The sequence below is a fragment of the Amblyraja radiata genome, chromosome 26, assembly GCF_010909765.2.
Source record: "Amblyraja radiata isolate CabotCenter1 chromosome 26, sAmbRad1.1.pri, whole genome shotgun sequence".
In the NCBI taxonomy this organism is placed as follows: Eukaryota; Metazoa; Chordata; class Chondrichthyes; order Rajiformes; family Rajidae; genus Amblyraja; species Amblyraja radiata.
The window spans coordinates 37180370-37203894 of NC_045981.1; the positions used below are offsets into that span (position 1 = coordinate 37180370).

The window sequence follows — 23525 nt, forward strand, 5'->3', positions numbered from 1 at the left end:
TCTGGGTAAAAGACTTGCACTCACCTTATCTATTCCCCTCATAATCCCACACCTCTCAACATCACCCTTGGCCTCCTGCACTCCAAGGGATAAAGTCCTAGCCTGCTCAACCTCTCTCTCTGGCTCAGGCCCTTAAGCCCAGTTAACATCCTCTGAAATCTTCGCTGCACTCTTTCTAGCATAACCTCCTTCCTGTAGTGGGGCGACCAAAAATGAACGTGATACTCCAAATTTCAATACTGATGAAAGCCGCCTTCACCATCCTATCCATCTGAGACGCCACTTTGAAGAAACTATGTACCTGCACTCCTACATCCCTCTGCTCTGTAACACTCCCCAAAGCTCTTCCATTCACTATGAAGGTCCTTACACAAGTCGTGGCCTGGGACCCAAGGGAAACTTGAGCATTTGTAATAAAGAGAAGCAGACAATTCCAGAGCCAAGGCCAAGCAGTTCCTGAGTACTGGATAATTCCAGATAATGACGACATTAACTCAAGCAGGTACCAGTGAATGGAGCAGAGCAGTACAGCACAGCAACAGGCTCTTCGGCCCACAGAGTGTGCAAATACAATGGCAAGTTTAACTGATCTCCTCTGCCTGCACGTGATCCATATCCCTCAATTCCCTACAACATCCATGTGCCTATTTTAAAGACATTTAGGACTGAGATGAGGAAAAACATTTTCACCCAGAGAGTTGTGAATCTGTTGAATTATCTGCAACAAACGCCAGTGGAGGCCAATGCACGGCTAACGGAATCAAGGGATATGGGGAGAAAGCAGGAAAGGGGTACTGATTTTTGATGATCAGCCATGATCATATTGAATGGCGGTGCTGGCTCGAAGGGCTAAATGGCCTACTCCTGCACCTTTTGTCTATGTTTCTATGTTACGTGCACTGTTGTATCTGCCTCCACCACCACCCCCAGCTGTGTGTTTCAGGCACCTAGCACTCTAGAAAAAAAAAAAACTTAACTTGCACATCTCCTTTAAACTTTCCCTGTCACCTTAAACCTATAAGGGGCAGAGATGATGTCCATTATTGCCGATTGTCTCCTATAGCCAAGTAACGGACTATCATTGTATAAGTAGTAGAAACAAATGCCTGCATTTGCTGACAAATACACAGAAGGAAACAAAGTACCGGAGTAACTCAGCAGGAGTGGCATTGCCAGCCCAGTCTGGAAGTGGCCAGGAGTGGCATTGCCAGCCCAGTCTGGAAGTGGCCAGGAGTGGCATTGCCAGCCCAGTCTGGAAGTGGCCAGGAGTGACATTGCCAGCCCAGTCTGGAAGTGGCAGGGAGACTGCCTACTATGGTAAATGCCTACTATGTTCTGTGTGCTGAAGCAAAGCAAGAATTTCATTGTCCTACACAGGGACACATGACAATAAACTCACTTGAACTTGAGACAGTTTCTAGGTTAATGGCCTCTGTAAATTACCCCCAGAGGGTAGGGTATGGATGAGAAAGTGGAACATGGAACCAGCGTGAACGGATTGATGTTCCTTGTGCACTCGGTGGGATGAAAGGCCCGTTTCTATGCTGCATCTTTAAATAAAACTAAACGTCCAAGTCATCTATATATAGGCAGCAGACATCCAAGCGCAGACCTTAGCTGATCATATACCCAGCCAGAATAACATCCCTTCCACCACGGTCCTCTACGATTTAGCCAGTTCTGAATCCAAATGACCCAGTCTCCGTAGGTCCCATGCATCAGCCTACCTGAGGAACGTTACTAACATCCATGTTGGACCACATGCACCACCCGACCTTTAATTAGACAATTCCGTCTCAAACATTACATTGTGATCAATTGAACTGAATTTACACTTCCTGTGTAGGAGGGAACTGCAGGTGCTGGTTTGCGCTGAAAATAGACTCAAAATGCTGGAATAATTCAGCGGGACAGGCAGCATCTCTGAATAGAAAGAATGGGTGACGTTTCGGGTGTCTCCCTCTCCTGACTCTCAGTCTCGACCCAAAATGTCACCCATTCGTTATAAACAGAAATGCTGTCTGTTACACTTCAAGTTTACTGCTTGAAGCTGTGATATTTCCATTGTTTATTGATGTCATGCTCTGGTGGGTGGGATCTAATTACCAGAGCAATTTAAGTTGCTCATTGACAGCCCTCAGGCTCTCCACCCAAGTAGAATCCACAAAGGCACAGCACTATAAATGATGACACACATAAGCACCTGTAGATACTGGAATCTTGGAGGGAATTAACAGACAACTGATTGAGGGGGAGAAGAAAGCTGGAAAAGAGGAGGGGTGAGGCAAAACCTGGCAAGTGATAGGTGGAAAGACAAATTGCTGGAGTAACTTAGCAGGTCAGACAGCATCCTTGGAGAACATGGATAGGTAACATTTTGGGTCAGGAGCGTTTTTCATTCTGTAGTAGGGTCCCAACCAAAAACATTACCTATTCATGTTCTTTAGGGATGCTGCCTGACCCGCTGAGTTACTCCAGCTTTTCTCTTTCCTTGGTAATCTAGCATCTGCAGTTCCTTGTTTCTACAAGTGATAGATGGATGTAGGTGAGGGGGTGATTGGCAGATTGATGAGGATATAGAAGGATGTCAGAGGTGGGAAATGTAAAGCCGGAGGGAGGGATATGTGTGGAAAGGGACAGTGGGAAGGGAAAGAGCCGACAAAAGATCTGGTGGATGGGAGAAAAGTGTGCAGAGGGGTGGGAGTTTAAATAGCAGGGTGACTGGGATCGGGGAACAAATGGATGGGCACATCATACAACCCAATAATTCTCCAATTTCAAGTAATACTCCCCTTCTGTGTCCCCTGCCTGCCTTCGCTCCCCCATCCAGCTGTGCACCCAGCTCTCGCACCACTCCAGTTTAACAGACATTTCTACTGCAACTTTGATAGGAAAGTTTCAGAGAGATATGGACCAAAGTCAGACAAGGATTAGCTCATGGCTTGGGCAGAAGGACCCGATGCATGCTGTCTAACTCCATGACTATGATATCTCTGCAAAGTTGGCAGGGAAGATGATGCCATAGAGAGATTCGGCCCATATTGTCCTCGGGACAAATATAATGGAACTGGAGAAAGTAGGGGGTTGTCAGGGAGGCTAATCACAGATGTTTCCAGGAAGAGTATTATTGTGAAATGGTGCAGGTTTATACATGAAACTCTGGGGTCAGAGTACACCATAGGATTGTGTGTGTCATAAAAACAGATTTTAATCTTTAATTAACTGAGGATATTAACCCACCTATATAGTGATGTGGAGGTATTCTACACTCACAGGGAGTTTTATTCTGCCTCCAAGCTATACTGTCCTGGGCCAGGGAGTGTATGACGGGACCTATCCATGTTCTCCAGCGATGCTGCCTGATCTGCTGAGTTATCCCAGCACATTGTTCCCTTTTCTGCATAGAGGAAGCTTTACTTTCCTTTACATAGAGGAAGCTTTTTTCGGAGAAAGTGAAGGGACTGCACAATCAATAATAAAATTTCAAACAAAACTGATAAATGTAAAATGCTGCAAGGATAGCAAATGTAATCAGTCAACTGGTTACTTCAGAGATGGAAATGTTTTCATAAGAAAACTAAGATTGAGTATGTGGCCAAACTCTCTCTATTGGACACTTGCAGGTGTATGGTAGAGAACATTAAATGGTTCAGTAATTTAGACGCCCAGGAACAAAGGAGGCTGCAGCAAGTGGGAACATCGTCCTGTCCATCACAGGCACTGACCCCTCCCCATCCTCGAAACAATCTATACGAGGCAACCAGTATCAAAGACCCACATGACACTGACCACATGACACTGCTCTCATCTTGCTGCTACCATTGAGGTAGTGGTACAGGAGCCTGAGAACTGTGACCTCCGGCTTCAAGAACTTCTTCCCCACAACTACCAGGCTCTTGAGCCCATTGCACCACCCTAACCACTACCCTACTGCACAACAGGGGTGTAATGTTGAGGCTCTATAAGGCGCTGGTAAGGCCACATTTAGAATATTGAGAGCAATTTGGGGCCCCATTTCTGAGGAAGGATGTGCTGGCTCTGGAGAGGGTCCAGAGATTTACAAGAATGGTCCCAGGAATGAGTAGGTTAACCTATGATGAGCATTTGCTGGCACTGGGCCTGTACTCACTGGAGTTTAGAAGAACGAGGGGGGACCTCATTGAAACATACAGAATAGTGAAAGGCTTGGATCAAGTGGATGTGGAGAGGATGTTTCCACTAGTGGGAGAGTCTAGGACTAGAGGGCACAACCTCAAAATTAAAGGACGTTCTTTTAGGAAGGAGATAAGGAGAAATTTCTTTAGTCAGAGGGTGGTGAATCTGTGGAATTCTTCGCCACAGAAGGCTGTGGATATTTTTAAGGCAGAGATAGAGATTCTTGATTAGTACAGGTGTCAGAGGTTATGGGGAGAAGGCAGGAGAATAGGGTTAGGAGGCAGATAGATCAGCCATGATTGAATGGTGGAGTAGACTTGATAGGCCGAATGGCCTAATTCTACTCCTATCCCTAATGACAACGATTTACTTTGTTCTTTAGTCGCTCTACTTACCTCAGATTTGCACTGTGGTCTGGTTACCTAGTATTACTGATTATTAATTTATACCATTATTGATTGTTGTAGAAACAAGGAACTGCAGGTGCTGATTTACAAAAAAAAGGTAAGTGCTGGAGTAACTCAGCGGGTGGGGCAACATCCCTTGAGAACAAGGAGAGATGAAGTTTCAGTTTAGCACCCTTCTCATTGATTATAGTATCTGTGGTGTTATTGCGTGAATGGGTCAGCAAGTAAGAATTTCACTGCTCCTGGTGCATAGGACAATTAAACACTCTTTTACAATTCATACACATACTTCATCTAAGACATTAATATTGAATTTAACTAACTGAGCCCCAGGTACGGACCCGGGTTACAGCCAGTTACAGCTCAACAAACTGAAGTTGACCCATTTACCTTAACTCAAAGCTCTATCCATCCAAACTCATGAAGACTTACCTTCTACAATAACCATATACATGGTAACCTATCAAATGGCACTTGAGATTCAAAAGCAGGACACCCATTGGATCCCATTTACCATGCTCCTTGCACATGAATAGAAAGCTTCTCATCGTTTAATCTACATCCAAATTTTAAAAAATCCAAACAGTAGAGCACACAATATCTATGCTGAACGGTAGGCGGCGCGACTCTCGTCTGCAGCGGCCTCTGCAGTCCGTCTGCGTTTTTATTATTTTATGTCTATGTTTTAATGTAGTTTTTGTTATTTTTGTTGGGGTATGTGTGTGGGGGGGGGTGGGGGTGGTGTGGGGGGGGAGGGGGTAACTTTTAAATCTCTCCCTGCACGGGAGACCCGACCTTTTCTTTGTCGGGTCTCCGTTGTCGTTGGGGCTGCAACGAGGAGCGGCCTCCAACAGGAAGACCGGGGGCTCTGGTGCTGACTACTCACCTCACCGTCATGGAGCTGGCCGAGTCCAGAGCGGGTGGAGCGGTGGTGGACGCTGCTGCAACCCGACCCCCGGAGATTCGGTGGCTGCAACTGCGGGTCTGGCGGGCGGCACCGGCAGCCCGCGGGTCCCTGGAGGGAGACCGCTTTTCAGGGCTCCCGCAACGGCGACTTCTCCCGCCCGAGTTGCGGGGTTGAAGAGCTCCTGGAGTGGGGCCTTACAGCACCGCCCCGCGCGGCTTGGAATGGCGGTGGGTCTCTGCGAGCGCGCGCCGGGGGCTCTAACATCAAGACCCGGTGTGCGACCTTGCATCACCCGGCGTGGCTTTAATGGCCACGGGACAATTCGCCATCGCCCGCCGGGGGCTTTGACTTTGACTCTGACATCGGGGGGGGGGGGGGGGGGGGGGGGGGGGGGGAGTGCAGTGGAGAGAAAAGTTTTTTTGGCCTTCCATCACGGCAATGTGATGGATGTTTATGTAAAATATGTTGCGTCTTGGGTCTATTTGTTTGTAATGTATGGCTGCAGAAACGGCATTTCGTTTGGACCTCAAGGGGTCCAAATGACAATAAATTGAATTGAATTGAATTGAACATGATGCCAAAACCAACTTTATCTGCCTGCACATACTCAATGTCGCTCCTTTCTCTGCATGTCCACTTACCTTTCCAAAAGCCTCTGAAATGTCACTATCTGCCTCAATCACTACTGCTGACAACACATTGCAGTCTCACCATCTTGCCCTGCTTGCTTTATCCTTTGCCCCTTTCACCAGAAAGCTATGCCCTCTCCCTGGGAAAAAGCTTCTGCCTATCTACACCTCATCATTTGATATACTTCTATCAGGTCTGCTCACATCTCCAACGTTCTGGAGCAAACAATCTAAGTCTGTCTAGTTCAAGCATCATTCTGGTACGGTTTCCAAATCCTCCACATCCTTCCTGCAATGAGGCAACCAGCACTGCAATCAATATTCTAAAAGCAGCCTAACCCAAGTCCTGTAAAGCTGCATCATGACATCCTGATGCTTATACTCAATGCCCTGACCAATGAAGGAGACCATGCCATCTGCCCTCTTTACCAGTCTAAATCATCCAGGCTGAAGGCCAACTGAAAATAATTGTTTTTTAAAATGGATGCAAATGGTTAAAGGAGGAAAGCAAGGAGATATGGGTATGAAGCAGAGCATCTGTGTACTGACAAGTGGACACAGCTCAAGCGAATGTGTAGAATATAATGAAGCTCTCAAAGAGAGTATACAGGAAGAACTGCCAATAGCAGACAAGGTACAAAGCGATACATCTCACACTTAGCTGAATTAAACTACAGTGCCTCCATAATATTTGGGACAACAACTCATCATTTATTTATTTGCCTCTGTACTCCACAATTTGATATTTGTAATAGAAAAAAAATCACATGTGGTTAATGTGCACATCGTTAGATTTTATTAAAGGCCATTTTAATCATTTTGGTTTCATCATGTAGAAATTACAGCTGCGTTTATACATAGTCCCTCCATTTCAGGGCACCATAATGTTTGGGACACATGGCTTCACAAGTGTTTGTAATTGCTCAGGTGTTTTTAATTGCTCCTTAATGCAGGTATAAGAGAGCTCTCAGTACCTAGTCTTTCCTCCAGTCTTTCCATCACCTTTGGAAACTTGTATTGCTGTTTATCAATATGAGGATCAAAGTTGTGCCAATGAAAGTCAAAGAAGCCATTATGAGACTGAGAAACAAGAATAAAACTGTTAGAGACATCAGCCAAACCTTAGGCTTACCAAAATCAACAGTTTGGAACCATAAAGAGAGCACTGGCGAGCTTACTAATCGCAAAGGGACTGGCAGGCCAAGGAAGACCTCCACAGCTGATGACAGAAGAATTCTCTCTATTATAAAGAAAAATCCCCAAACACCCGCCTGACAGATCAGAAACACACTACAAGAGTCAGGTGTGGATTTGTCAATGACCACTGTCCACAGAAGACTTCATGAACAGAAATACAGAGGCTTCACTGCAAGATGCAAACCACTGGTTAGCCGCAAAAATAGGATGGCCTGGTTACAGTTTGCCAAGAAGTATTTAAAATAGCAACCACAGTTCTGGAAAAAGGTCTTGTGGACAGATGAGACGAAGATTAACTTATATCAGAGTGATGGCAAGAGCAAAGTATGGAGGGAACAAAGGAACTGCCGAAGATCCAAAGCATAACACCTCTTCTGTGAAACATGGTGGTGGGGGTGTTATGGCCTGGGCATATATGGCTGCTGAAGGTACTGGTTCATTGATGATACAACTGCTGATGGTAGTAGCATAATGAATTCTGAAGTGTACAGACACATCCTATCTGCTCAAGTTCAAACAAATGCCTCAAAACACATTGGCCGGCAGTTCATTCCACAGCAAGACAATGATCCCAAACATACTGCTAAAGCAACAAAGCAGTTTTTCAAAGCTAAAAAATGGTTAATTCTTGAGTGGCCAATTCAACAACCCGAACTGAACCTAATAAGTGAGTTTGGTATTCCGATTGCGCATTCCTGGGTCATAGGTCACTTGCCATAAACATTGTTCATAGCAGAGCATACAGACCTTCATTTCAAGCATATTTTCCAGCTTTGATTCTTCTAGATAAGAAAATACTGCTTTCAAACTACGAAATAGTTGTATTTATTGTTCCTTTGTATAAAGCTACGATGATCTTGTTGTTTTTATTGCTTTATGCTTCGGTGAGTGAGCAAGATCGTGCTGCTGCGTGGGGTCGTGGTCGAGGTCGAGCCTTGCTGCTGGGCCATCCCCGTCCCCTCCCGGGTGCCCCGTCCCTATATGGAGGCACGAGCCCGGGCTAGCAGCCGACGTTGGGGGGGGGGGGGGGGGGGGGGGGGGGGGGGGAGGGAAGGTGAAGGTGCTGGCTCCAGCTCGGCTCTGCTCTGGCTCCCAGGGAGGGCCGTTGCCTGGTGATGTGATTTTTTTCTATTACAAATCTCAAATTGTGGAGTACAGAGGCAAATAAATAAATGACTTTTGAATATCTCCCACTTCCTGTACCTCCCTTTGCCCCAATATAACCCACTCCAATCAACTTTTGCAAGTTCTTATCAAATACCAAAGTTGGCTTTGCCTCAATTGGGAACCATAACATGATGACCAGCCTTGTCCTTCTCCACAACTATTCAAAAACTAATATAACTGTGCTTGCTGCTAGTCACTTCCCTGCCCAATACCCAAAGAGGATGTTAAGCTTTGCTCTTTCTCTTAAATGTTCTCCGTACATTGCCCGAGGGAAAGATCATGAACACACTTCACCCCATGGACAAATTTCACCCAACTAAGCGCTTGACACTAGAGAAGTCCCAGTCTATATTGGAACCCACAGAGAACCTGTCACCCTTCAATGCAACTGGGCCATTGAAAATTTGTCAAGTGCCAAATATAAACAGGGCTTTAAAGACTAATTTCAGCCGCAGTATCTACAGAAGATGACCAGCGTCGGCTCCACTTACTCAGTGATGCGTCTGGCTAACTCGGTGCAGGCAGCATTGGAATTGGCTGAGAATACGCGGTAGCCACCCTTTGCCACATTCATTTTGCACAGCGTCCAACTCTTCAATCCTGGGGAGAGATGGAGAGGGGGAGTTAAAGGCAGGGAACGCAGCGCAGGAGCCCGTGGATGTGAGATACAGAAGAAGCTGCTCTCCACCTCCCACTCACCAAAATTCCACACCCTGTCCGGCCCACCCCTCTCCCCGGCCCACATATTCGCTCTCTCCCCGGTTCTCTACTCCCGCCACCCCAACCCACCTCCCTCCTGTTCCCCGGGCCTCCCTATCTTCCCTCCCCGGCCTACTACTACGGGTCTCCCTATCTTCCCTCCCCCGGATCTCTGCCCCCCTCCCCCGATCTCTCTGAAGAAGGGTCTAGACCTGAAACATCACCCATTCCTTCACTCCAGAAATGCTGCCTGTCCCACTGTTACTCCAGCACTGCGTCTTTCTTCGGGTTAAACCAGCACCTGCAGTTCCTTCCTCCCATCTCTCTCTTCCTCTCCCCCGGCCCTTCCCCTCACCCCCCCGGGCCGACCCTCACCCCCCCGGGCCCACCCCTCACCCCCCCGGGCCCACCCCTCACCCCCCCGGGCCCACCCCTCACCCACCCTCACCCCTCCGGGCCCACCCCTCACCCACCCTCACCCCCCCGGGCCCACCCTCACCCCCCCGGGCCCACCCCTCACCCACCCTCACCCCCCCGGGCCCACCCCTCACCCCCCCGGGCCCACCCCTCACCCACCCTCACCCTCCGTCTCCAGTCGCTCGCGGATCCAGCTGCAGCCCGACCCCGTGACGGGCAGCACCTCACCCAATCAGCGCCCGGACCCGCACCTACTACAGGCCCGGGGGCGGGACATCCGCTGCCGGCCCGTTTCCGGCGCGAGTCCCCGGTTCTGCGGTGATATCCAGACAAATATCCTGGAGCAAGATCCGCTATAGGATCTCTGGTGACGGGGGCGGTGACACCGGGGGGGGGGGGGGGGTGGAACACTGGAGCGGGGGGGGGGGGGGGGGGGACAGTGGGACACCGGGGGGGAGGGGGGGACAGTGGGACACCGGGGGGGGGGGGGGTGGTGGAACACTGGGAGCGGGGGGGGGGGGACAGTGGGACACCGGGGGGTGTGGAACACTGGGAGCGGGGGACAGTGGGACACCGGGAAGGGGGGAGACACTGGGACACCGGGGGGGTGGGGGGTGGGGGTGGAACGCGGGGGGGGGGGGGTGTGGAACACTGGGAGCGGGGGGGGGGGGGGGGGGACAGTGGGACACCGGGAAGGGGGGAGACACTGGGACACCGGGGGGGGGGGGGGGGGGGTGGAACGCGGGGGGGGGGGGGGGACAGTGGGACACCGGGAAGGGGGAGACACTGGGACACCGGGGGGGGGGGGGGGGGGGGGTGGGGGTGGAACGCGGGGGGGGGGACACTGGGAGCGGGGGTGGAACACTGGGAGCGGGCGGGGGGGGGGGGGGGGGGGACACTGGGAGCGGCGCCTGTCACCATCGTCATGGCTTCACTTTGCCACCAGCCGGTCCTTAGCCCAAGCCGGATCTCTGCCAGCGCTGTTCTTTGATTCCACCCACTGACCTTTGCAACCAAAGATCACAGAGCGGAACTCTTTGCCACCATATCATTATCTGCTACTTTGCAAACTTCCTCCACCACATCCAGGCAGCGTGTGTGGGATTCCAATCACACCACATTTAAAACATGTCTCAACTCTTTCCCCACTTCTTAAACTACCCGACCGCTTGTCTAGAGCGAACAACCCCCAATATTCATTCTCTCCAGCCCATCTTATTATTGTATCCACCAAATCTTTCCTCAGTATTCTCCAAGAAAACAATCCCAGCCCCACATTCTTGCAACTGCAGTCCTTCATCCCAGGAACCTTCAGCAGAAACCTGAATCTAATATCTACAGAAAGGAGAACAAGAAAGAGAAATGATAGGCAAATAGAAATCCCATTCGCCAGGACAGATATTTATAAGAACTCATTCTTTGTAAGAACCTTAAGGGAATGGAATAAACTAGACAACAATAGTCAAATCACCTTCATAGACCGTTTTAAGGGGGCACTAACACATCCAAGTTGGCGATATGCAGAGTATAATTCTTCTCAATAAAAATTAATCTGTCACCAACTACTCTACTCAAGTGTCCAAGCATGGTAGTAATCTGAAGAAAAGATTCTGAAGATCAAGACTTCAAACCCTGCACGGAGCTTTGATCATCATGAAGAAAGGCTTTGTATGGAGAGTTTTTAGAATGTGGAATGCTTTGCTGCTGCTGTAGTGGAGGAATTTTTCATTGTGGGCTCTGACTAAATTAGATAAATGTGAAGAAAAATTGCAAGGCTGCAGAGAGGACTGGCAGCCGAAATGAGTAACAATAGACAATAGGTGCAGGAGTAGGCCATTCGGCCCTTCGAGCCAGCACCGCCATTCAATGTGATCATGGCTGATCATCCACAATCAGTACCCTGTTCCTGCCATCTCCCCATATCCCCTGACTCCACTATCTTTAAGAGACTTATCTAGCTCTCTCTTGAAAGTATCCAGAGAACCGGCCTCCTCCGCCCTCTGAGGCAGAGAATTCCACAGACTCACAACCCTCTGTATGAAAAAGTATTTCTCCGTTCTAAATGGCTTACCCCTTATTCTTAAACTGTGGCCCCTGGTTCTGGACTCCCCCAACATCGGGAACGTTTCCTGCCTCTAGCGTGTCCAAACCCTTAAAAATCTTATATGTTTCAATAAGATATCCACTCATCCTGCTAAATTCCAGAATATACAAGCCCAGCCACTCCATTCTCGCAGCATACGACAGTCCTGCCATACCGGGAATTAACCTTGTGAAACTACGCTGCACTCCCTCAATTGCAAAAATGTCCTTCTTCAAATTTGGAGACCAAAACTGCACACAATACTCCAGGTGTGATCTCACTAGGGCCCTGTATAACAGCAGAAGGACCTCTTTGCTCCTATACTCCTCTTGTTAGAAGGCCAAAATGCCATTCATTTTCTTCACTGCCTGCTGTACCTGCATGCTTACTGAAGGACAAGGACCCCCAGATCCCATTGTACTTCCCCTATTCCCAACTTCACACCATTTAGATAATAATCTGCCTTCCTGTTTTTGCTACCAAAGTGGATAACCCCATATTTATCCACATTAAACTGCATTTGCCATGCATGTGCTCACTCACCCAACCTGTCCAAGACACCCTACATTCTCATAGCATCCTCCTCACAGTTTACACTGCCACCCAGCTTTGTGTCATCTCCAAATTTGCTAATGTTACTTTGAATCCCTTCATCCAAATCATTAATATATATTGTAAATAGCTGCGATCCCAGCACCGAGCCTTGCAGTACGGCACTAGTCACTGCCTGCCATTCTGAAAGGGACCAGTTAATCCCTACTCTTTATTTCCTGTCTGCCAACCAATTTTCTATCCATGTCAACACTCTACCCCCAATACCACGTGCCCTAATTTTGCCCACTAATCTCCTATGTGGGACCTTATCAAATGCTTTCTGAAAGTCCAGGTACCCAACATCCACTGGCCCTCCCTTGTCCATTTTCCTAGTTGCATCCTCAAAAAATTCCAGCATGATTTCCCCTTCGTAAATGCATATTGAATCGGATCGATCCTGTTACTGCTTTCCAAATGTGCCGCTATTTCATCTTTTATGATTGACTCCAGCATCTTCCCCACCACTGATGTCAGGCTAACTGGTCTATAATTCCCTGTTTTCTCTCTCCTGCCTTAGTTAAAAGTGGGATAACATTAGCTACCCTCCATTCCACAGGAATCCTGAATCTATAGAACATTGGAAAATGATCACCAATGCGTCCACAATTTCTAGGGCCACTTCATTAAGTACCCTGGGATGCAGACCATCAGGTCCTGGGGATTTATCAGCCTTCAGTCCCATCTACTCAACACTGTTTCCTGCAAATGTGGATTTCCTTCAGTTCCTCCGTCACCCCAGATCCTCTGGCCACTAGTACATCAGGAAGATTGTTTGTGTCCTCCTTAGTGAAGACGGATCCAAAGTACCTGTTCAACTCATCTGCCATTTCCTTGTTCACCATAATAAATTCACCCTTTTCAGTCTTCAAGGGTCCAACTTTGGTCATAACTAATTTTTTCCTCTTCACATTCTTAAAGAAGGTTTTACTATTCTCCTTTATATTCTTGGCTAGCTTACCTTCATACCTCATCTTTTCTCCCCTTATTGCCTTTTTAGAAACATTAAAAATAGGTGCAGGAGTAGGCCATTCGGCCCTTCGAGCCTGCACCGCCATTCAATATGATCATGGCTGATCATCCAACTCAGTATCTTGTACCTGCTTTCTCACCATACCCCCTGATCCCTTTAACCACAAGGGCCGCATTTAACTCCCTCTTAAATATAGCCAATGAACTGGCCTCAACTACCTTCTGTGGCAGAGAATTCCAGAGATTCACCACTCTCTGTGAAAAATGTTTTTCTCATCTCGGTCCTAATAGACTTCCCCCTTATCCTTAAACTGTGACCCCTTGTTCTGGACTTCCCCAACATCGGGAACAATCTTCCTGCATCTAGCCTGTCCAACCCCTTAAGAATTTTGTAAGTTTCAATAAGATCCCCCCTCAATCTTCAAAATTCTGGCGAGTACAAGCCGAGTCTATCCAGTTTTTTTTCATATGAAAGTCTTGACATCCCAGGAATCAGTCTGGTGAACCTTCTCTGTACTCCCTCTATGGCAAGAATGTCATTCCTCAGATTTGGAGACCAAAACTGTACGCAATACTCCAGGTGTGGTCTCACCAAAACCCTTAACAACTGCAGTAGAACCTCCCTGCTCTTATACTCAAATCCTTTTGCTATGAATGCTAACATACCATTCGCTTTCTTCACTGCCTGCTGCATCTGCATGCCTACTTTCAATGACTGGTGTACCATGACACCCAGGTCTCGTTGCATCTCCCCTTTTCCTAATCTGACACCATTCAGATAATAGTCTACTTTCCTGTTTTTGCCATCAAAGTGGATAAACTCACATTTATCCACATTATACTGCATCTGCCATGCATTTGCCCACTCACCCAACCTATCCAAGTCACCTTGCAGCCTCCTAGCATCCTCCTCACAGCTAACACTGCCCCCAGCTTCTTGTCATCCGCAAACTTGGAGATGTTGCATTCAATTCCCTCATCCAGATCATTAATATATATTGTAAATTGCTGGGGTCCCAGCACTGAGCCTTGCGGTACCCCACTAGTCACTGCCTGCCATTCTGAAAAGGACCCGTTTACTCCTACTCTTTGCTTCCTGTCTGCCAGCCAGTTCTCTATCCACATCAATACTGAACCCCCAATACCGTGTGCTTTAAGTTTGCATACTAATCTCTTATGTGGGACCTTGTCGAAAGCCTTCTGAAAGTCCAGATATAACGCATCCCTTATCCAGTCTACTAGTTACATCCTCGAAAAATTCTATAAGATCCGTCAGACATGATTTACCTTTCATAAATCCATGCTGACTTTGTCCAATGATTTCACCACTTTCCAAATGTGCTGCTATCCCATCTTTAATAACTAGCATTTTCCCCACTACCGATGTTAGACTAACTGGTCTGTAATTCCCCGTTTTCTCTCTCCCTCCCTTTTTAAAAAGTGGGGTTACATTAGCTACCCTCCAATCCTCAGGAACTACTCCAGAATCTAAAGAGTTTTAAAAAATCATCACTAATGCATCCACTATTTCTGGGGCTACTTCTTTAAGTACTCTGGGATGCAGCCTATCTGGCCCTGGGGATTTATCGGCCTTTAATCCATTCAATTTACCTAACACCACTTCCCGGCTAACCTGGATTTCACTCAGTTCCTTCATCTCATTTGACCCCCGGTCCCCTGCTATTTCCGGCAGATTATTTAAGTCTTCCTTAGTGAAGACAGAACCAAAGTAGTTATTCAATTGGTCTGCCATGTCCTTCTTCCCCATGATCAATTCACCTGTTTCTGACTGCAAGTGACCTACATTTGTTTTAACTAACCTTTTTCTCTTCACATATCTATAAAAACGTTTGCAGTCAGTTTTTATGTTCCCTGCCAGTTTTCTTTCATAATCTATTTTCCCTTTCCTAATTAAGCCCTTTGTCCTCCTCTGCTGTATGTGAATTTCTCCCAGTCCTCTGGTAGGCTGCTTTTTTTTGGCTAATTTGTATGCTTCATCATTTGTTTTGATACTATCCCTGATTTCCCTTGTTATCCACGGATGCACTACCTTCCCTGATTTATTCTTTTGCCAAACTGGGATGAACAATTGTTGTAGTTCATCCATGCAGCCTTTAAATGCCTTCCATTGCATATCCACCGTCAACCCTTTAATAATCAATTGCCAGTCTATCTTGGCCAATTCACGTCTCATACCCTCAAAGTGACCTTTCTTTAAGTTCAGAACCCTTGTTTCTGAATTAATTATGTCACTCTCCATCCTAATGAAGAACTCAACCATATTATGGTTACATTAGCATAAAAAGTGGGGTTACATTAGTTATCGTCTGTTGCTCTTTAAAAGTTACCCAATCTTCTGGCTTCCCGCTCATCTTTGCTATGTTATACTTCTCTTTTATTTTTATACTGCCCCAGACTGCCCTTTTCAGCCACGGTTGCACCGTATTCCCCTTGGAATCTTTCTTCCTCTTTGGAATGAACTGATCCTGCACCGTCTGTATTATTCACAAAAATATCTGCCATTGGTTTTCCACTGTCATCCCTGCAAGGGTATCTTTCCAGACAACTTTGGCCAGCTCCTCCCTCTTTGTTCAACTGTAACACTTACACCTCCGATTTACACTTCTCCCTCTCGAATTGTAGATTAAAACATCATATTATGGTAATTACCTAATGGCTCCTTAACCTCAAGTTCCCTTATCAAATCTGGTTCATTACACAACACTAAACCCAGAATTGCCTTCTCCCTGGTAGGCTCCAGTACAAGCAGCTCTAAGAATTCATCACAGAGGCACTCCACAAACTCCCTTTCTTGGGGTCCAGATTTTACCAGTCTACCTGCATGTTAACATCTCCCATAACAAACGTAGCATTACCTTTACAACATGCCAATTTAAACTGGATTCAACGCACCCTATATTCAGGCTACTGTTTGGGGGCCTGTAGATAACTCCCATTAGGCTCTTTTTACCTGTACAATTCCTTAGTTCTATCCACACTGACTCCACATCTCCTGTTTCAATGTCACCCCTCGCAAGGGACTGAATTTAATTCCTCACCAAGAGCTACCCCACCCCCTCTGCCCACCTGTCTGTCTTTTCGATAGGATGTATTTCCTTGAATATTCAGTTCCCAGCCCTCTGGCAGCCATGTCTTTGTAATTCTCACATCATACTTGCTAATTTCTAACAGCCTCAAGCGCGTCCACTTTATTTCTTATACTTTGCGCATTCATATACAACACTTTGAATTTGGTATTCCCCTCCCCTCTCACTCTGGTCATTATTGGCCCTGACCTTACTCTCTTATCCCTTCTCGAACTTTCCTTCCCATTAATTCGGGAGTCTTTTGTAACTTTTCCTGTACTCACTTCCCCTTTAACTCCATCGTTATACTCCCAATTTGTCAATCCCTCCCCCCCACTATTTAGTTTAAACCCACACATGTACCCCCTTGCAAACCTGCCTGCCAGAACGTTGGTCCCCCTCCAGTTAAGGTGTAACTTGTCCCTTTTGTACAGGTCACCCATATCCCAGAATACATCTCAGTGGTCTATAAATCTAAATCCTTGCTCCCTGCACCAGCCCCCCAGCCACACATTCAGATCCCCTATCTCCCTGTTCCTGTCCTCACTAGCACGAGGTACTGTAAGCAATCCAGAGATAACCACCCTAGAAGTCCTGCTTTTCAGTCTTCTTCCTAACTCTCTAAACTCACGTTGGAGAACCTCCTTCCTCTTCTTCCCGACGTCGTTTGCCGGATGTTCACCTTCCTTCTCGAGGATGTTCTGAAGTCAGTCTGTGACATCTTGAACCCTGACACCAGGGAGGCAACAGACCATCCTCGAGTCTCGGCAGCCGCCACAGAATCTCCAGTCCGTACCTCGGACAATGGACTCACCCACCCTATAGCTCTGCCGGATGTCGGTCAAGTCTCATCGCCTAGGTTGGAGCCACCGACCTGTCCATCTGTCGGACTGGAAGCGTAGTCTGCCCTAACAGCTCCCAAAAGGGTGTACCGGTTTTTATTAGGTACCGCCATGGGGTCTCCTGCACTCCACGCTTACTCCTCGTACTCACGGTCACCCTCCTCCACTCTTCCTGTAGCCTTGGTGTGACAACCTCACTGTAGGTCTTATCCACAAAACTCTTGTTATCCCTGATGGCCCAGAGGTCATCCAGCTGCTTCTCCAGTGCCACAACATGATCCTTCAGGAACCTGGACACACTTACCACAGTTGTAGCAGCCAGAGGCACCATCAGTGTCTCTGGTCTCCCACATCCCGCAAGCCTCACACTGAATCATCTTACCCGTCATGTCTTCCCCACGTCCCGTCCTCCAACTTTTGCCGTAGTCTCCTCTCCTGCCACTTCCCTCACAAGGCTGCTCCCCTTGAGCAACCTTGCTTATATTGGCTCATAAATTACCTCATTTGCCAATTTACCAATTAAATCCCTGCACTCCACCTACTGCCGACCTTGAAGGTGTGTGTTCTAGGCTGGTCCCGCCCGTGCTTTTCTACTTTCCCTCTGACTCACCAACTTCCAGCCAATCCTAGCTTTGGCTGCTCCTGCTCTCCCACCTTCACTTCAACCAAATTATAAGGTGTGAAAGCATTGGAAAGATATCACCCACATTTCGTCAGAATTCCACACCCAACAAATCAGGCAGTGTTCTAACTTTTCCTTCTTCTGATAAGATATTGAAGCATGATTCGACCATCCAATGGAGGCGGCAACCATCTTGAAGATGACACAACGCTAACCTCAGTGAGTCAGACAGCCAGCCTGACCCACATGCTGCTTCAGAATTACTCCAGCATTTTATGTGTTTTTTAATATAAACCAGCATCTGCACAACACTAACCTCAGCAACTACAATATTCTATTGACAGTGTTATTGATTGGAGACGATCAGCCATGATCATAATGAATGGCGGTGCTGGCTCGAAGGGCCGAATGGCCTCTTCCTGCACCTATTTTCTATGTTTCTATATGTCTTTGCTTGCACTACTACCTTCGGATTTGCACTATTATGGTTACCTAGTAGAAAGATTATACATTTATTGTATTTGTGATTATTATCCAGTATGTATTGTATTATTCTGTGTTAAGCTGCAGCAATGAAGAATGTCATTGTTATGTTGTTGGCACATATGGCAATTAAATACTCTTGACTCTTAACCGACGCTTGGGCATCTTTTCCTACCGTGTTGTGCCACAAAATAATTGTTGCTTCATCTCATGTATTAACTAAATCCTGGTGGTTCTCCATTCCCTGTCAAACTCTTTCATGTAATTTCCCAGTCTACCGCCACTGACCTGCCCTCATAATTCGCACATTCCTTTGGTCAGACCCTAGTTTCCAATTGAACTAAATACCTTCCAATCTTTATATGGCAGTCGCTCATTTTATGACTTTTTCCCAGCTGCCCCTTTACAACAAGATTATTAATCAAACCTGTCTCATTGGACAGAACTAAATCTAAAACATCATAGAAACATAGAAACAAAAAAGCTGGAGTAACAGCGGGACAGGCAGAATCTCTGCAAAGAAGGAATGAGTCACGTTTCGGGTCGAGACCCTTCTTCAGACGTCTCGACCCGAAACATCACCCATTCATTCTCTCCAGAGATGCTGCCTGTCCCGCTGTTACTCCAGCTTTTTGTGTCTATCAGTTTAAACCAGCATCTGCAGTTCCTTCTTACACATAGAAACATAGAAAATAGGTGTAAGAGTAGGCCATTCGGCCCTTCGAGCCAGCACCGCCATTCAATATAATCATGGCTGATCATCCAAAATCAGTACCCCGTTCCTGCTTTTTCCCCAATATCCCCTGATTCCATTAACTGAGAGCTAAATCTCTTTTGAAAACATCCAGTGAATTGGCCTCCACTGACTTCAGTGGCAGAGGATCCCACAGATTCAGAACTATGAGCGAAAAAGATTTTCCTCAACTCTGTTCTAAATGGTCTACCCCTTATTCTTAAACTGTGATCCCTGGTTCTGGACTCCCCCAACATTGGGAACATTTTTCATGCATTTAGCCTGTCTAATCCCTTAAATGTTTTATATGTTTCTATAAGATCCCCTCTCATCCAGTGAATACAAGCCCAGCCGACCCATTCTTTCATCATATGTCAGTCCCTCCATCCCGGGAATTAACCTGGTGAACCTATGCTGCACTCCCTCAATAGCAAGAATGTCCTTCCTCAAGTTAAGAGATCAAAACTGCACACAATACTCCAGGTGTGGTCTTACCAGGGCCGTATACAACTGCAGTAGGACCACCGTGCTCCTAAACTCAAATCCTCTCGCTATGAAGGCCAACATGCCATTAGATTTCTTCACTGCCTGCTGTACCTGCATGCTTACTTTCAGTGACTGATGTACAAGGTTGCATCTCCCCTTCTCCTAATCTGACACCATTCAGATAATAATCTGGCTTCTTGTTCTTGCCACCAAAGTGGATAACCTCACATTTATCAACATTATACTGCATCTGCCATGCATCCGCCCACCCACCCAACCTATCCAAGTCACCCTGCAGCCTCGAAGCATTCGCATCGCAGCTCACATTGCCACCCAACTTTGTGTCATCTGCAAACTTGGAGATGTTACATTTAATTCCCTCGTCTAAATCGTTAATATACAGTCCCCTCCATAATGTTTGGGACAAAGACTCATCATTTATTATTTGCCTCTGTACTCCACAATTTGAGATTTGTAATAGAAAAAAAAATCACATGTGGTTAAAATTTTTAATAAAGGCCATTTTTATACATTTTGGTTTCACCATGTAAAAATTACAGCAGTGTTTATACATAGTTTCAGGACACCATAATGTTTGGGACACAGCAATGTCATGTAAATGAAAGTAGTCATGTTTAGTATTTTGTTGCATTTCCTTTGCATGCTTGAAGTCTGTGTTTCATGGACATCACCAGTTGCTGGGTGTCTTCTCTGGTGATGTTCTGCCAGGCCTGTATTGTAGCCATCTTTAGTTTATGCTTGTTTTGGGGGCTCGTCCCCTTCAGTTTTCTCTTCAGCATATAAAAGGCATGCTCAATTAGGGTTAGGGTGATTGACTTGACCACTCAAGAATTGACCATCTTTTAGCTTTGAAAAACTGCTTTGTTGCTTTAGCAGTATGTTTGGGATCATTGTCTTGCTGTAGAATGAACCGCTGGCCAATGAGTTTTAAGGCATTTGTTTGAACTTGAGCAGATAGAATGTGTCTATACACTTCAGAATTCATTATGCTACTGCCATCAGCAGTAGTATCATCAATGAAGATAAGTGAGCCAGTACCTTCAGCAGCCATACATGCCCAGGCCATAACACCCCCACCACCATGTTTCACAGATGAGGTGTTATGCTTTGGATCTTAGGCAGTTCCTTCTCTCCTCCATACTTTGCTCTTGCCATCAATCTGATATGTTAATCTTCGTTTCATCTTCCCACGACCTTTTTCCAGAACTGTGGTTGCTCTTTTAAGCACTTTTGGCAAACTGTAACCTGGCCATCCTATTTATATGGCTAACCAGTGGTATGCATCTTGCAGTGTAGCCTCTGTATTTCTGTTCATGAAGTCTTCTGCGGACAGTGGTCATTGACAAATCCACACCTGACTCCTGAAGAGTGTTTCTGATCTGTCAGACAGGTGTTTGGGATTTTCCTTTATTATGGAGAGAATTCTTCTGTCATCAGCTGTGGAGATCTTCCTTGGCCTGCCAGTCCCTTTGCAATTTCTTCTTAATGATGTTCCAAACAGTTGATTTTGGTAAGCCTAAGGTTTGGCTGATGTCTCTAACAGTTTTATTCTTGTTTCTCTGTCTCATAATGGCTTCTTTGACTTTCATTGGCACAACTTTGGTCCTCATGTTGATAATCTATATTACTAAAAGTCTGATCTTGACCACTTTTGGCCCACTGTGCTGCGATTTCCGAGAGAACGCCACCACCAACGGCTGTTATTTTTGGCCACCTCGCTCAGAGCCCCCCTCCGCCTTCCGGGACCAGAGGATTTTTCCCATTGATGAAAAATCAGAGAGATATTAATGTTTAAAAAAAATTCCCCATTCTCTCTGCTGCCCCCACTGGCGGGTGGGGGAGGGACTATAAAACCCGGAAGTGTAGTGCCTCACTCATTCTCTGCCAGACACAGGAAGCGACAGGGTCACGTCTCTCTGAGCTGCGAATAACACTGAACGCATGTCTACTCCACGGTGAGTCCCCTCGATGTGGCTCTAAAGTGGCTGCAGCCCAATTGTTTGCCTCGCCTTTTTTAAAAGTTTGTGTTCACAAAATGAATTTTGGTTGTCAGGTGGCTGCAGCCCAATTGTTTGCCTCGCCTTTTTAACAAGTTTGTGTTCACAAAATGAATTTTGGTTGTCAGGTGGCTGCAGCCCAATTGTTTGCCTCGCCTTTTTAACAAGCTTGTGTTCACAAAATGAATTTTGGTTGTCAGGTGGCTGCAGCCCAATTGTTTGCCTCGCCTTTTTTTAACAAGTTTGGGTTCACAAAATGTATTTTGGTTGTCAGGAGGCTGCAGCCCAATTGTTTGCCTCGCCTTTTTAACAAGTTTGTGTTCACAAAATGAATTTTGGTTGTCGGGTGGCTGCAGCCCAATTGTTTGCCTCGCCTTTTTAACAAGCTTGTGTTCACAAAATGAATTTTGGTTGTCAGGTGGCTGCAGCCCAATTGTTTGCCTCGCCTTTTTTTTTAACAAGTTTGGGTTCACAAAATGTATTTTGGTTGTCAGGAGGCTGCAGCCCAATTGTTTGCCTCGCCTTTTTAACAAGTTTGTGTTCACAAAATGAATTTTGGTTGTTGGGTGGCTGCAGCCCAATTGTTGCCTCGCCTTTTTAACAAGTTTATGTTCACAAAATGAAGTTTGGTTGTCGGGTGGCTGCTGCCCAATTGTTTGCCTCACCTTTTAAAATGTTTCTTTTCACAAAATGAATTTTGGTTGTCGGGTGGCTGCAGCCAAATTGTTTGCCTTGGCTTGGCTTTTAAAATCATAAAAACAGTTGGCTCCATTCGGCCCACAATGTCTATACTAGCCCTCTGGAAACCAGTACCATCAGCCCTTAACACCCATACTAGCGCAACAGAAAGCCCCCCCCCCCTTTCCACTGGCGAGCAATATTGGAATTGGTGGAGAGGTGGAATATTGCATTGGTGACCAGCCCTCCCGTGTGATGCTGGGACCCAACGGGTCCCATTTAGTCTAGTCAGCAATAAAAGTTTCCAAAGGTGATGGCAAGACTGGAGGAAAGACTAGGTGCTGAGAGCTCTCTTATACCTGCATTAAGGAGTCAATTAAACACACCTGAGCAATTACAAACACCTGTGAAGCCATGTGTCCCAAACATTATGGTGTCCTGAAATGGGGGACTATGTATAAACACAGCTGTAATTTCTACACGGTGAAACCAAAATGTATAAAAATGGTCTTTAATAAAATCTAACAATGTGACTTTAACCACATGTGATTTTTTTCTATTACAAATCTCAAATTGTGGAGTACAGAGGCAAATAAATAAATGATGGGACTTTGTCCCAAACATGCTGGAGGGCACTGTAGATTGTAAATAACAAGTACTGAGCCTTGCGGTACCCCCCTAGTCACTGTGTGCCATTCTGAAAAGGACTCTTTAATTCCTACTCTTTACTTCCTTTCTGCCAACCAGTTCTCTATCCATGTAAATACCCTACCCCCAATGCCATGTGCTCTAATTTTGCACACTAATCTCTTGTGTGGGACCTCGATCTTTGAAAGTCGATACAGCACATCCACTGGCTCTCCCTTATCCATTCTACTTGTTACATCCTCAGAAAATTCCAGAAGATTAGTCGAGCGTGATTTCCCCTTCTTAAATCCATGCTGAGTTTGACCGACTAGGAAAAGGGGAGATGCAGCGAGACCTGGGTGTCATGGTACACCAGTCATTGAAAGTAGGCATGCAGGTGCAGCAGGCAGTGAAGAAAGCGAATGGTATGTTAGCTTTCATAGCAAAAGGATTTGAGTATAGGAGCAGGGAGGTTCTACTGCAGTTGTACAGGGTCTTGGTGAGACCACACCTGGAGTATTGCGTACAGTTTTGGTCTCCAAATCTGAGGAAGGACATTATTGCCCTAGAGGGAGTGCAGAGAAGGTTCACCAGACTGATTCCTGGGATGTCAGGACTGTCTTATGAAGAAAGACTGGATAGACTTGGTTTATACTCTCTAGAATTTAGGAGATTGAGAGGGGATCTTATAGAAACTTATAACATTCTTAAGGGGTTGGACAGGCT

At 46.4% G+C, this 23525-nt stretch overlaps 1 protein-coding gene across 2 annotated transcripts in view; it reads right to left on the bottom strand.

Annotated features, from left to right (window-relative positions):
* Nucleotides 1-9885, bottom strand: part of prpsap1 (phosphoribosyl pyrophosphate synthetase associated protein 1) — a 33455-nt gene extending 23570 nt beyond the window's left edge. Inside the window, exons 1-2 of one of the 2 annotated variants that reach the window (XM_033044741.1) lie at nt 9744-9873; nt 8954-9062 (exon numbers count right to left, since the gene is read on the bottom strand). In XM_033044741.1, the coding sequence (XP_032900632.1) occupies nt 8954-9036 (83 nt within the window). In that variant the 5' untranslated portion in view covers nt 9037-9062; nt 9744-9873. Of the gene's footprint in view, nt 1-8953; nt 9063-9743 lie in introns of both variants that reach the window. The other variant, XM_033044742.1, reaches the window with a different exon arrangement.
* Nucleotides 9886-23525: the final 13640 nt, after the last annotated feature.